Genomic DNA, 14304 nt, shown 5'->3' with positions numbered 1-14304 from the left:
TCTAAGGACTCCATCTATATGACGTGATGCTGTGATGACAGATCTCAGATCAGCGCTTCTGTGTGCAGTACATCATCTCATCTCCCCGGCTCCAGCATCAGCATTTTACAAAAACTAAACGTGCTAAAAAAAATAACAGTGACATCATCATCATCACACATGTTCCGCGCGCCGGTGTGCTGCAGTGATGATGAATGTGTAATCAGATTTTACCTGCACACGGTGATCAGATTTCTCCTCTCTACGGCTCTGATACGCGCTGCCGCTTTTTTACGAGCCCCGTTGAACCCGAGGTTTAACGATGCCATGATAGCTGTTTATTTCCTCGCGTCTTTTTCTCTTCTGATGCTTTGGACCAGTCTCCAGCTGACTGACTCTCACCGGAGCCATAGAAATGGAATAAGCGAGTGGAAAGGCAATTAGCATGATATGGGTATAGAAAATGGGCGTGGTTTGGGAGTTTTTTTTTTAAATAATTGTCTTATTTTAACTCTTCGTTTGAGTTTTTTTTTATTTTAATGTAATTAAAAATGTATCTGTTATTTTTTCAGGCGTAATTTACCATCAACATTGCATCTGAAGAGGACAGCGTTGTCATATGCTCTCTGTTACTTTTCTCAGCGCTGGTTAGGATTAACCAATCACAGATTACTAAACAACGATTTGGAAAATCCGTTTTATAGATATCGATGAGGTAGATATCCATTTTCCTGGTAGAAAACAATCATTGTATGTAACAGATTTAACCGATTACATATATTGGTGTACACATGTTTCCAATAAGACAAACGCCGTGAGAGGTGAAGTGGCTTCAGTGAAGGAATTGTCTTTCAGAGCCAAAATGCGACCCCTGCAGGACGATTATTCTGTGCCTCATAAGAAACTAGCTGATAAGATAACACTGGCCGCCCATGGCTGATCAAAAACCCTGACGTTCATTATGGAGCGTTTTGGAGGTATATAATGCGCCGTTTACATAACCAGTAAAAAGAGTTTCTAGTTGTCATGAGAAATACCATCTACTGGTAATAGTGTTGTTATTAAGGATTTTATCAGATTCATGACAGGTGTAATTTACTACTCCCCACTAGGTGGCCCCAAGGTACTTGTTCAATTTGAGAACAGCAAACAAAAGAAAGGGGAAAAAGCAACATTTCACAGCTATGATCAAATAAATATTAATTCCGCATTCACAAAGCACGATGACTTAACTTTAAACCTAACTGTAAAATATTCACTTCTGATTTACTTTACTCATCACTTCGAAGAATCTCCTCCAATAGAAAAGCCTTAAAAACATCCAATATAATAGAAAAATTCATAAATAAGTTGCAACTTTTATGATTGTAAAATGATCTATTTTTTTTACTTATTTAATTACTTATTTAATTTTGACAGTATCCCCCACATGTTCATGTTCTGATGTTTATCTGCAACTTTCTGATATTGTTCATAATAATAAAAAAAAAGATCAAATTAATATATGAAAAATAAACTGAAAATACTTTTAGGATATTTTATCTTCTATAAAATTATTTATTTTTGTTTGTTTGTTTGCCTCTTGTTGTTTTTGTACACAGCCAGAACAGACTCAATAGTACATAACTAGGAAAGACAAGCACCAAATAAAACATAAATAAATATATAAAATATAAATATCAACATCTTGACAAAATATATTGCATCATTTAACAAAATTTTTAAAAAAAAGGCAGCACAGGTTTAACATTTTAAGTGTTTTGGAGTTCTAGTATGCAATAGGCCCTATATGTGTAATATGCACTTTTTAGTTGACATCTTCCTGCAGCTCTACAGCATCTAGTCATATTTGCATATAAAACACTGACCCTTTTTCTGACATTTGTACACGAAATAATCATTTTTGTTTAAAAAATATATAGCAAGAACTAGATAAAATAAACTAGCATTTGTAAGGTTTTGTGAAAGAGCAATTTCAACTCAAATGGTGTTAGATGAGACACACAATTCAGGTCATGGAGCCTCTAATAATGAGATGATGAGTTGAATTAGATGCGTTAGAGGAGGAAGACATCTCAATGTGCCGTGCCTCAGGGCCCCCAGAAGCAGGATTTGAGAATTACTGTGGTAGAGGAAAAAGGAAACACTGTCATGAGTCATAAGCTTTTTCAGGCATTTTTCTGCGAGCATATACAGGTTTTAGATAAATCCAAAGACAAAGTGTGTAAGTGCAGACATATAAACAAGTAGGCTAGTAGTCAAACAGTCCATCTTTGCAGTGCATTCAGCAAAACAAACCTAAAATAAGCAAATAAGATTATAGAAATCAAGTCCTATCAGACTAACCCTTACCAAAAAGTAGTATACTTTTTGGTACTAGTAGTATACTAAAATTTACTAATTAAATACTTGTAGTAGCATTTTTAGTACACTTTGAAGTATAGTCTATAATATAGTTTATATAATTTATAGTTTATAAAAGTATACTTTCCTATTTTTAGTTTAAAAGAAGTATACTAATAGCACACTTGAATAAACTTCTTTTTCGTAAGGGAACTGCTAATAGAATGAAAATTAGCCTGTGTTTTACTTACCCTCAAGCCATCCTAGGTGTAGCCTATATGACTTTCTTCTTTCAGACGAATCCAGTCAGAGTTAATATTGATATTATGGAGTTGATATTAAAAATTGTCCTGGCTCTTCTAAGCTCTTATCATTGTAGTGGGCGGGTGTTTCTCTTTAACAGTCCAAAACACGTTAAATAAAGCAGCGCATCCATAATAAAACGTGCCTCACATGGCTCCAGGGGGTGAATGGAGGCCTCCTGTAGCGAATCCAGGCGTTTTTGTCAGAAAAATATCCATATTTCAAACATAATAAACACTTTTCTATGTCTTCCGCTATCTGTCATACGCGGAAGCCGTTCGCGATTGGATTCGTCTGAAAGAGGAAAGTTATATACACCTAGGATGCCTCGAGGGTGAGTAAAACACAGGCTAATTTTCATTTTTGGGTGAACTAACCCTTTAAAGTTATTCGAGACTAAATGTACATGTAGGTAACTGAACATGGATACAGATAATCAGAATTCTAATTTCGCCCCCTAGAGGTGTTTAGGATGATCTGCAGGTGTTTGAAAGTAGTAACCAAACTATTTTAACACCTTTCAAATAGTGAGCAACAAAAAAGGATACACGAAAAAGAAGGAAATGAGGGATATTAAAAAACGCCCAAATTAATAAATAGAAACAAATCCCTACAACTGACAACATTGCTATTTTGCTCTTTGAGATGCCTTGAAATTAGTTTTAGAGGAAATGCAACTTTATTGTTGTTGTTGTTGTTACTATATTTACTACTAATAACCTACTATTTTCTTCTCTTCTTTCCCCAGAGCAAATAGCCTACTTATTTATTTGCTCTGGGGAAAGAAAATTTTATTTATTTATTTAGAAAGAAGATATTATTGAGATATTATTTAGAAGATATTTATTTAGAAAGAAGATACTTATTTATTATTTATTTATCACACGATAGCCTAGCTGACGTCATCACTGAACGACACACCGATTCACGCAATTCGATTTTTTTATATTGACGGTCAAGTTCACAACACCGGAATTGAATTCGAATTCGATTCTTCTTTACTCCGGGTTGTGTAAACACATATGATTCTCTGGAAACTTGACGGCAATATTCCGGTATCAACGCCCAGCGTGAAAGTGAACGTAAAGTGAAGTGAGAGGTCAAGTCAAGTGCTTAGAGAGGGAACATCACGTCTGTGGGCGTGGGAGCTCCATCAGTCTGCGTCAGTGAGGTGTGCTGCACATTTGGACAAAGTTCTGCCTAAAACTAATTAATTTGTTACAATTACAGTGTAATTTGTTGTATATGGTTGGCTCAGTATGATAAAGCTAGTGTAAATACCAGTATTCATATTATAGGCTACAATCTAAACTTTGGACAATCCTGTATGAATTTGTTTTATCCAAAGGCTCATGCTTAAATTCTTGAAATTAGACAAATACACTGTGTCTATATATAATTAAATAAATAGTTGTGACTTTCATTTCACAATTCTGATTTTATATCTCGCTATCTCGTCATAGCTCCATTTTGTCACCTTTGTGTTCTGGAACTGAACAACTCTGAAGAACCTGCTAAATGTTGAAATTGTAATAGCAGAAGAGTATTTTGACTTTCTGATCTCACTGAACTGTTCTTTACCTCTGTGAGGTTGCTTACTTGCCCAATTTCCTCTCCTTCTAAGCACAGACTTTATGTCGTACTGAAAGTCCATTTTAAAATAGCCTACTGTCAGTCCCTTGCATTGCTCTTCTTCTACCTTCAGTTCTAGGCAGAGGCGGACAAAGTACTCAACTCCATTACTTGAGTGAAAGTACACATTGTCCTCATTTGTAAGTCGCTTTGGATAAAAGTGTCTGCTAAATTACTAAATGTAATGTAAATGTAAATGTAATTTGATAATAAAGAGCTTTTAGAATGTTAAAAACCTATGGGGGAAAAAAAAATTATTTAACACCCCTACCCACCCTCACAAAAGCAGCATGGTAGTGATCTCACACAGTTCTGACAGCGTGTGCACACATTTATGTGTAGCCATTCATCCACATTTGAACAGAGTGGACACTGAAATCCTGTAAATACACAATACTCAAGTAAATGTACTTAGTTACTGTCCGCCTCTGGTTCTAGGAAACATCTTTTTTTTTCAATTGACTTTCATGCCTAAAAATAGCAACCTGGCCTGTTCTCATTGCAATCAGCATGTTCTTTATAATTGTCCACATCCCCTCTTATAACCACATACCTTATCTCCCACCACTCTCACTCTCTAGCTCTGTTTCACAACCTATAGTGTACACTATCATCATAGTTGTGGTTCTGAAACAAAACTGGTACAAAAATTATTATGTAACTCCTTATATTCATTATAACATATCATATTTTAAGGGCATCACTGCAAGAAACTTTCACAGGATCCATTCGATATTGCATTTTTTAAAAATCCAAACAAACAATAATACTCTGTATTTTTCCTTTTTAGTTGATGTTTACCTATGCAGCTAACTGTTAATAAATGGAACCTTACTGTAAAGTGTTACCAGTTAAGAAAATGACATTTGCCAGCCTAAAACAGGTTTCAAGATGTTTCTCATCCAACAGAGAAATTAGATATACCAAGAGGAAATGCACTTACTGAATATAAAAAAGATATCATGATAGTATCATTATAATTCAGTTCCGTGCTGCTGTCAGAAGAAGTGTCATTAGCAGTAAGTGTTTAGTAGTGGATACTGAGTAAGAGAGGAGTCAACTCAGAGTGGTTTGAGGTTTTTTAGTCTTCCTTCCTGCTGCGCTCAAGAAGGTCAGTTCAGAGGAAGTGAGATTCAGTCACTTGCTGTTTCGGTAGCTGATCAGAACAGGTTCTGTACCCTAAAACATCCGTTAGGATGGCAGGATTGTTTAGGATCTGGATATTTATGGTTCTCCTCTTGGGATTGATAGATCCATCTCAGGCCTCTCTGCGTCCTCGCATGTCATTCTCTCAGGGTAAGTGAAGCTCAGCTTGATAGATGATAGCGAGACATATTTTACTGGTGCAAAAACTCATATTTACAGTGATTGTCAGATGTGCATGTTGAGGGCAAAGTATAGATTAAATACAGATGTTCTCTAGTAGACATCCTTAAGCAACAAACAGGATTTTATCAGTCTGACTGCTGCTGATATTAGTCATTTGTAACCACATTTCCGTCAGAATGTGTTTCCAATATGAATAATTGAGAAATTAATTGTTTTCCAACCTGTTATAAAGTAGTTTGGTCCTCTGACTTCTATACGAATACCAAAAAAATCAGCTCAACTTTGGTACAAGAAAATAATTCAGTATGTTTTATTCATGAATCACAAGCAAAATCTTTGCATTTGATTCACAGTAAATTTAAACTCATTTAATAAATATGACCCATGTTCAGATGACCAAATAGCACAGTCATGTTGGGCAAATGCACATTCTGTGTAAGTTTTGTAATCTTTCTTCTCTAAACTTGTGAGTTGTGGCTTTGTTTGTTTTTATCCATTACTGTTGTTCTGCAAATGCTTGATGGTCTAAATGCTGCTCGCTTGAAACCACCGCTGACTAATTATCTGCACCACACGCTCAAAGGCCTGCTGCTGCAGAGAAGCATGTCTTAAGACTGTGGTTAGTTTTTGCTTTAGAGTATATCAGACATCAGTGAGGACAATTAGATGAAAGACTTTTCTACAGATCAATAAAAGCCATAAAATGTCAGGATTTTTTGACACTGTCAAGGGTTTTACGTATGACTAATAGGTTTATTTATTTGGAAGAGGAACTGCTTTGAAACTATTCTGACATACACTTCCATTTAAAAGAATCATTATTTTTAAGAAATTAATATTATTTAGCAAGGATGCATTTAATTAATTAAAAGTCAGACATTTAAAATGTTGAACTAAATGCTGTTTTTTAACCTCAAATAATCTTGAAAAGAGATTTCCACATAAATATTAAGCAGCACAACAGTTTTCAGCACTGATAATAATAAGAAATGTTACCCGAGGAGCAAATCAGCATATTAGAATGATTTCTGAAGGATCATGTGACACTATAATGTAATGGCAGCTGAAAATTTAGCTTTGCCAGCACAGTAATAAATTGCGTTTTAAAATAGGCCTATATTAAAATACAAAACACTTATTTTAAATTGTAGTAATATTTCAAAATATTACTGCTTTTACTGTATTTTTCATTAAAAAAAATGCAGCCTTGGTGAGCAAAAGAGGTTTCATTTGAAAACGTTAAAACAAAGTATCTACTCTAAACGTTTGAACTGTACATATGTATAACTTGCACATTTGATGTTAGAAACAAGACGCATACATATATTAAAATTAGGCTTGGTACACCACATTGAGGTTTCTCAGTGCCATAGTTTAGAAACATTTATGAAGCTGTTATGGACCTCAACCTCAAGTTAAAGCAGTAAAAATAATCAGGGTTGTCATTTATCATCTAATATTAATGATGCATTCTCTAAGAGAGTTTGGCTGACTAGACAACACAGCGAAATCATATAGTCGTATTTCTGTTTGTCTCTATGTGCAGTATTGCTAAACCTCAGCTCATGGGCCTTGCTTATTTCCTCAGATCAAAAAGAGGAAAAGAGTGTCAGTGTTGTGGTTTCATTGCTTAACTGTGAATATAATCACTGTTTAAAGGTCAAAAGCAAATAAAGATGTTTTAAAAAATCGGTGAAGAAAAATCAGTTTGTGTAAAATACATGTGCCAGTCTCTCAGAAATGTAGTCTTATACTGGAGGGGTCAAGGTTTATATGGTTGTATTTTCTTCCACAGGAAGCTCAGAGCGTCTCTTGGGCATCTACCACAGCTCTACTGTGAAGAACACCAACACTCTGCTGCTCAGCACTGATGCTGACACACTGTTTGTTGGTGCTCAGGATGCTCTGTTCTCTCTGGATGTCAGTCAACCTGATAGTATTACACTCAAAGACAAGGTGAGAAAGATTGTGTAACCCTTCAGGAATATTGTGCTATATATTTCAGACTTCCACTCTCTAAACTTCTGTCATGAAGATCACCCTAGACTTGGAGGGGAAATTACATACAGTAATTACAGTTAAAAATTTGACACTTTTTACAGTTGGAATGGGCAGCATCTCCACAAAATATGAGAACCTGTACAATGTTTCTTGAGCACCAAATCAGCATATTAGAATGATTTCCGAATTATCATGTGATGCTGAAGATTGGAGTAATGGCTGCTGAAAATTCAACTTTGCCATTACAGGAATAAATAACATTTTAAAATATATTTGAATAAAAAAAACTATTATTTTAAATTATAACTATTTCTGTTTTGACTGTATTTTTGATCCAATAAATGCTGCCTTGGTGGGCATTAGAGACTTTCAAAAACATTTCAAAAATCTTATTATTCCAAACTAGCCCCACCAACAACAACAACAAAAAAATTTAATTGAAATTGAAAACACTCTTCAGAAATTGAAAACATTTTCAATTGGAAAAGGTGCATTTTTTAAATGCATTGTATGCCTACTCTGTAATAATAGATAGACAAATTGAGACAAATTGGAATCATGTGATGATAATAATAATAATAATAATGTTTAATTTATATAGCGCCTTTCCCAAGCTCAAGGACGCTGCACAATGACAAAAGCAAATAAACAATCATGTTATACATAGATGGACAAGACATTTGCCAAGTCCAGAACGTGCGGTTGAAGTTGCATACCACAGTAATAATACAGTATCATAATCACACAAAAAAAGAAAAAAAGATGGACCCTTATTGCCATTAATGTGATGGCAGATTAGTACAAGCTTCATATTTATTATAACATACCTCTTATTTTTTATTTGTATGCTCGTCCATAACAGGATTGTGGCAACTTCATTAGTATTCTGCAGTTTTTCAACTCTACACACCTTTATGTCTGCGGGACAAATGCATATAAACCACAAGCCCTCATCATAGTAAGTTCAAATACATAAATTGCACAGATGGATAGATGGGAATTGGATTGCTCTCTGCTCTAACAAACTGACATCTCTGTTTTAGCCAGCAAGTTCTCTGAGCGCTAGCAGAGACACAAAGGATGCCAAAAACTGCTGTCCCTCCAGCTCCACCCAGAGGAACACAGCCACTATTGTTGGTGAGAGGGCAGAAACAGCTTTTGGAATGACCTCACCTAATCTAGTGCTCTCACACACTTAACTGTGACCTCTCTAACAGATGAAGAGCTGTATACAGCAACCAAAGTCGGCTACTTTGGGGACAAAGTGATTTCTCGCTGTCACAGCAGAGGAACACGCAATAACTTGGAGCTTCAGAATGTACCAAAGTTGCTGCAGGGTTTGTATATTTTTGTCCCAAAAGTAATGCTGCCATAATGCTAACATATACAAAGTTTTATCTTGATGGCCTAGTGGTTATATGGTCCGGTAACACGAGTTGCAGGATTGAATTCATGAAAGGGTCATATAAATGAGTCGCTACTGTAACCTTGAGTGAATTTTCACACTTTGATTTGTTTTTCTCTTAGAACCTGAATTCATAAGTTCAACACTTGTTGCCAGTGAAGGAAAGATCCTGCTGTTCTTTACTGAGGTTGGGGACTTGACTGGAGACTCATTTCTGAACTCTTTTATTGTGTCTCGTGTGGCACAGGTCTGCACGGTGAGACTTCATTTTTCTCCTATTCTGAATCAGAATGAAGGAAGTTACAAAGACTGGATTATTTGTCAGCAAAAACTACAAGAACTACAAACATTGAAGTGACCTTTGTGTTCTGTTTAAAATAAATTACAGTAGTTATGGTCGCTAAATTATAGATTTCTGTGTAGCCTAACTTTACAGACTTCTCCTATATTTTGTACATGCAAATGTGGACTGATTTGGGTGCGTTTTACTAGCAAATACTAATCCAGTCTTTCTGCTTAAAAAAACACTTAATCATAATTAATCGACTATTGACGCTAGTTGCCGATAAGGCAGAGCCAGCTACAGTTGGAGTTGACGAAAAAAATTGTTTTTGATATTTTGAGCTGATTTCAGAATACATATTGTTTTGATTTGCATTCTGAACGACTTTAATAATTTGGTAGGCTATATAATGCCCAGTTTTTCTCTGTAACCATTTACAAAGTCAGCAAGTATATGATGCATAGTTCAGATTTTAAAAATCGTGTGGTGTATTCCAGCCTTTAGAAGTTTTCAAAATAGTCATGCGTATGTAGAAGCCTATTGCATAAAAAGTTTATGCAACTATGCACTTTAACGGTATACTGTAAAAAAAAATATGACCAATAAGTTATGACATGGTTTTACATTACTTTAATTGTTTAACTAAGTTAAACAATTTTCAACTTTATTTTATAAGTTGTACAATTCAATTTTTTGAGACAGTTTAATGTAATATAAGTTGAAATGACTTAAACAGCTTAGTTTATTCTACTTAAAATATAAGGCAGCGACTTATTATTTACAGTGGATAAGTAACCGAAACAGAGCGTATTGTCAAATGTTAGGTATCTGAAATACATTATGACTGCTTTTAGACAGTAATATATTTTTTTTAAATTCATATCAACCATAAATATTGCAAAAAGAGGAACAGATATTGTTAAAGACACTCTATTGACCCCCAGCAAAATTAACATGAGTATACAAAATTCTAGATGTATAAATAATATAAAATCTAAAAATCTTTTTAATTTTTGTGATGTTTTTGCAAAGGGCATTTTGAACAATATAATTCAAAAATGTGATATAAAGTATATTTTACTCTCATCTGGGTCAAAAAGACCTGAATAGTACACAAAGGAAGTGGCTGTCTAGTTTTAAAAGGCTCATCAAAACTTCCTTTTTTAATGACTTTTTTTTTTTTATACCAGGATGACAACGGAGGAAGCCTTACCTTACAGAAGCGCTGGACATCCTTTGCTAAGTCTCAGCTGGTCTGCCAACAAGGAGATGAGCTCCAGTTCAACAAGCTGCAGGATATTGTCAAGTTGTCCCCAACGAATGAAGAGTCTCCTGACAACACCCTTTTCTACGGAGTCTTTACCTCACAATGGTGCCGATTATTTAAATCAAACCCGCCATCATGACATATATTCACTGTTCTGAAAGTTCATGTGACATCTGTGTAAACATTTACTCTTTTAGGGCAGCTTCATCTGGTCTGTCAGCAGTCTGTGCTTTCAGTCTAACAGATATTAAAGCAGCTTTTTCAGGGGATTACAAGACATTCGATTTGAATGGAAACCATTGGACACGTCAACCAAATGTAGACGGTAAACTCGGCAAGGTAACATAGACTAAGAGAGCCAATAATATATATATATATATATATATATAACATTTTAAATTATTTACAGTATATTAAAATATATAATTTTTTATTAAATTATTAAAATAATATTAAACTTATTTTTGCAATTCCATTTGGTGCCACAGATTATACACTACACCGTAAAAGTCAACATTTAATTGTATTGGGAACCCACATATTGTATTTCTTAATTAGCGAAGTACAGTCGATTCTAAAGCAAACAGAGCAATGTTTGCAAAGTGACACAGTGTTTACACTTCTCATGAAATCCTCTGCCAATGGTTTAATTATAGTAACAAATTAAACTGGGACCAGAGAACATATTTTAACATTCAGACAGCTTTAACCACTGTGTAACCAGATTTATCTTATATCTTCACAGTGTGGATTATTCAATGACAATGACCGTGTGTTAAACATTGTAAAAAAGAGCTTCCTGACTGAAAAAGCTGTGCGTCCTGTGGGGAAGAAACTGATTTTCTCCTCAACAGAAGAGCGGTATAGCCGTGTAGCTGTTCAGAGAACTCAAGCTGCAAATGGACACAGCTACACCATCCTTTACCTGCTCACCGGTACACACATAATTAATGCAGATCGTACTGATTTAGTTGATAATTTCTCATGTTTATTTGTGTATGGCCTGATGTCCATTTCTGTTTTCTTCAGAATCTGGCTTTCTTCATAAAGTCGTACTGCTGGCTAAAGGTCCTCATATCATCGAAGAAATTCAGATATTTAAGCAACCACAGACTGTGAAAAACATCCTTCTCTCTACCAGCAAGGTTTTTTGTCTTGTATCTTATTGTGAATGATTTGCATTAAATTTTTGAGACTAGTTTTTTGTTATAACTCGACCCTCCTGTATTACCAAACTAGGTCTTGGAATAGAGCCATAATTTGTTAGATGTATAATGTGATCAGGTTTCAAGTAATGGTCTTTGTTAATTATAGGGTGTGCTGTTTATCGGCTCTTCTGAGGGTGTCTTCAGAGTGCCTGTATCCAACTGCTCATCTTATCCAAACTGTGCAGAGTGTGTGTTGGCACGTGACCCGTTCTGTGGATGGGACTCAGAGACCAGAGCCTGTGCTTCTGTGTCCAGAATGGGGTCTAACCTGTGAGTTTTCTGTTCTGTACCAATATCTGAAATTAAAGTTAAGATCTTGGACAGTCATACTCATCACTAAATGGGCCAAAAACCACCCACTTAAAAAGCAAAGGTCAGTCTGACCCAGTGTTATTTTTGTATTATTTATATACAATTTTGTATTATTATTTTTGATTTAGTTAGTTGCCAGGGCAATGTTTCTATTTTTCATTTACGTTTTTTTCTTCCAGAATTTTTTATCTAATATTTTATTTTATTTTATTTCAATTAACATGAAAACATAAAAAAATTAATAGTTTGATTTTAGATATTTAATAGTTTTAGTGTTAGCAAAAACCACACTGGTCTGACTGAGATGAAAGTCTTTTTTTTTTTTTTGTAGAGGTGTGGTGATCTGAAATGGCAGATACCTCACTACTATTCCTATATTTTTGTGTCTCAAACACAGACGGCAGGACGTGGAAAGCGGAAATGTCAATGAACAGTGCACAGAGCTCAACAATACTGCTGCTACAGGTAAACACGTTTTCTGTGACCCATAAGACTTTGACATAACCAACCTCAGAGTGTTCTTTGCAACTACATGTGTTTATTTGTGAAGGTGCCAGATTTTCAATTCATAATCGCCAACAAGCAGTGGAAATTTCTTGCTTAATGTAAAATTCTAGTATGAAATGTTTTCACATCCAGGTAGCTTAAAGAAATTGTTTACAAAAAAAGTAAATTTTGCTCAAATTGACTCACCATCAGGCCATCCAAGATGTAGATGAGTTTGTTTCTTCGTCAGAAGAGATTTGGAGACATTTAGTATTACATCACTTGCTCATTAATGGATCCTCTGCAGTGAATGGGTGCCATTATTATGGGCTGGTATTACAGTTTAAAGTTTTAAAACGCCTTAATAATGGATTTGTTTTATACAAGCATGCAGCTTTTCACTTCACAAGATGTTAACTGATAGACTGGAGTCGTGTGGACTAGATTACTCTGATGTTTTTATCAGCTGTTTATCAGCTGTATTGAACACCAATGGATCCATTGGTGAGCAGGTGATGTAATCTCCAAATCTGTTCTGATGAAAAAACAAAGTAATCTACGTCTCAGATGAGTACATTTTCGGGTGAACTATTCCATTACGAGTTTAGTTGCACTGAATGTGTAACTGTAATATTTGATAAAACTGATACCTTTGTCTTTCTCCAGTGACACGGATTGCCCAGTTAAATGAGATTGTGGTTCTATCATGTCACTCGAGGTCCAGACTGGCGGAGGTGACTTGGAGGTTTTCAAACAACAGCATCGTTCCTCAGTTTCCGTACATGCAGTGGGCAGACGGCAGGCTTGTTTTCACCATCACTCCAGAGACCGTGAACACCTACCACTGCGTGTCTGAGGAACTGGGCTTCAAGCAAACCATCGCCGCCTTCGCTGTAACTCTCCCTGTCATCCCTCGTTCTTTCCCTCCTCCATCACATCAGCAACCTGACGTCACCCTGGACTCTGATGAGGGCACAAAAACAGAGCCCATCCCTGATTACTACACAACAATTGAGTTTGATGAATCTGAACCTACAAAAGGGGAAAAGACGGATGCATTTATGACACCAGACAAGACCAGTGAGAAAAAAGCCAGGACTAATCATCAGTCTACTAAAAACATGAACACTGCAGGAAAAGACGCTGTTTGCATTGCACAGAAGAGTTACTATACTGAAATGGTTGCTTTTTGCCTCTTGTTTGTCATTTGTCTCTTTGTATTCATTGCTTTTGTGGTCCTTTGGAGGCGCAGCATGAGGTGCAACAAAACCACCCCTCAGAAACAACCTAAAGACATGGAATCAGACAATATCTGGCAAACAGAACTGGAAGAACAGAAAAGCTGAGCCCGAAAACCAGCAGGATCTTTATTGGAAGATTACACAAACTAAAGAATGATTCTTGACCCTTGTTTAGTTTGAAAAAATAACAATGTGATCGCTAGAATGCTACATAATATTTATAATCATTTGATTTTATTTATGATTTTAGGTAATCATGCTTGTTTTGTCAAAACCATTGTTCAGTCAACGCTGAAATCCAAATTTTTTAGGATTTTAAGGTAAGACAGCCCTGCATCATGAAAAAAATGGCTTGTTTGCAAAAAAGGCATATTACATAATTCGATGATGCCAAGTTTTTTTTAAAAATTAAGAAAAACTTGTTTTTTCACAATGTATAAATAAAAGAATAAAGACGTTTTATATATGTTACATACATAAGATAATAAAGACTTTTATTGGACTCTTGACAGAAA

The 14304-nt window shown here is 35.4% G+C and overlaps 1 protein-coding gene across 1 annotated transcript; it reads left to right on the top strand.

The window, feature by feature from the left end:
* The first annotated feature begins 5414 nt into the window (after positions 1 to 5414).
* sema4aa (sema domain, immunoglobulin domain (Ig), transmembrane domain (TM) and short cytoplasmic domain, (semaphorin) 4Aa) lies at positions 5415 to 14240 on the top strand. The gene is made up of 15 exons (XM_016526534.1): positions 5415 to 5553; positions 7382 to 7542; positions 7689 to 7736; positions 8203 to 8211; positions 8450 to 8545; positions 8631 to 8724; positions 8805 to 8924; positions 9115 to 9248; positions 10466 to 10647; positions 10740 to 10881; positions 11288 to 11477; positions 11572 to 11687; positions 11857 to 12020; positions 12460 to 12527; positions 13215 to 14240. Exons 1-15 carry the CDS (start codon positions 5454 to 5456, stop codon positions 13892 to 13894), a joined length of 2304 nt encoding a protein of 767 aa, XP_016382020.1. The 5' UTR covers positions 5415 to 5453; the 3' UTR covers positions 13895 to 14240.
* The last annotated feature ends 64 nt before the right edge of the window (positions 14241 to 14304 follow it).

The sequence above is a fragment of the Sinocyclocheilus rhinocerous genome, unplaced genomic scaffold, assembly GCF_001515625.1.
Source record: "Sinocyclocheilus rhinocerous isolate Xijiao unplaced genomic scaffold, SAMN03320098_v1.1 scaffold1084, whole genome shotgun sequence".
NCBI lineage: Eukaryota > Metazoa > Chordata > Actinopteri > Cypriniformes > Cyprinidae > Sinocyclocheilus > Sinocyclocheilus rhinocerous.
The sequence above is the reverse complement of the archived record's forward strand: the minus strand, read 5'-3'. Positions and strand labels throughout refer to the sequence as shown.

Bases quoted from the DNA above. Each gene is read 5' to 3' on its own strand.
- sema4aa (XM_016526534.1), top strand. From the start codon at position 5,454: ATGGCAGGATTGTTTAGGATCTGGATATTTATGGTTCTCCTCTTGGGA. The intron at 8,546-8,630 runs GTAAGTTCAAAT...TCTCTGTTTTAG, and splicing joins AACCACAAGCCCTCATCATA to CCAGCAAGTTCTCTGAGCGC. The intron at 12,528-13,214 runs GTAAACACGTTT...GTCTTTCTCCAG, and splicing joins CAACAATACTGCTGCTACAG to TGACACGGATTGCCCAGTTA.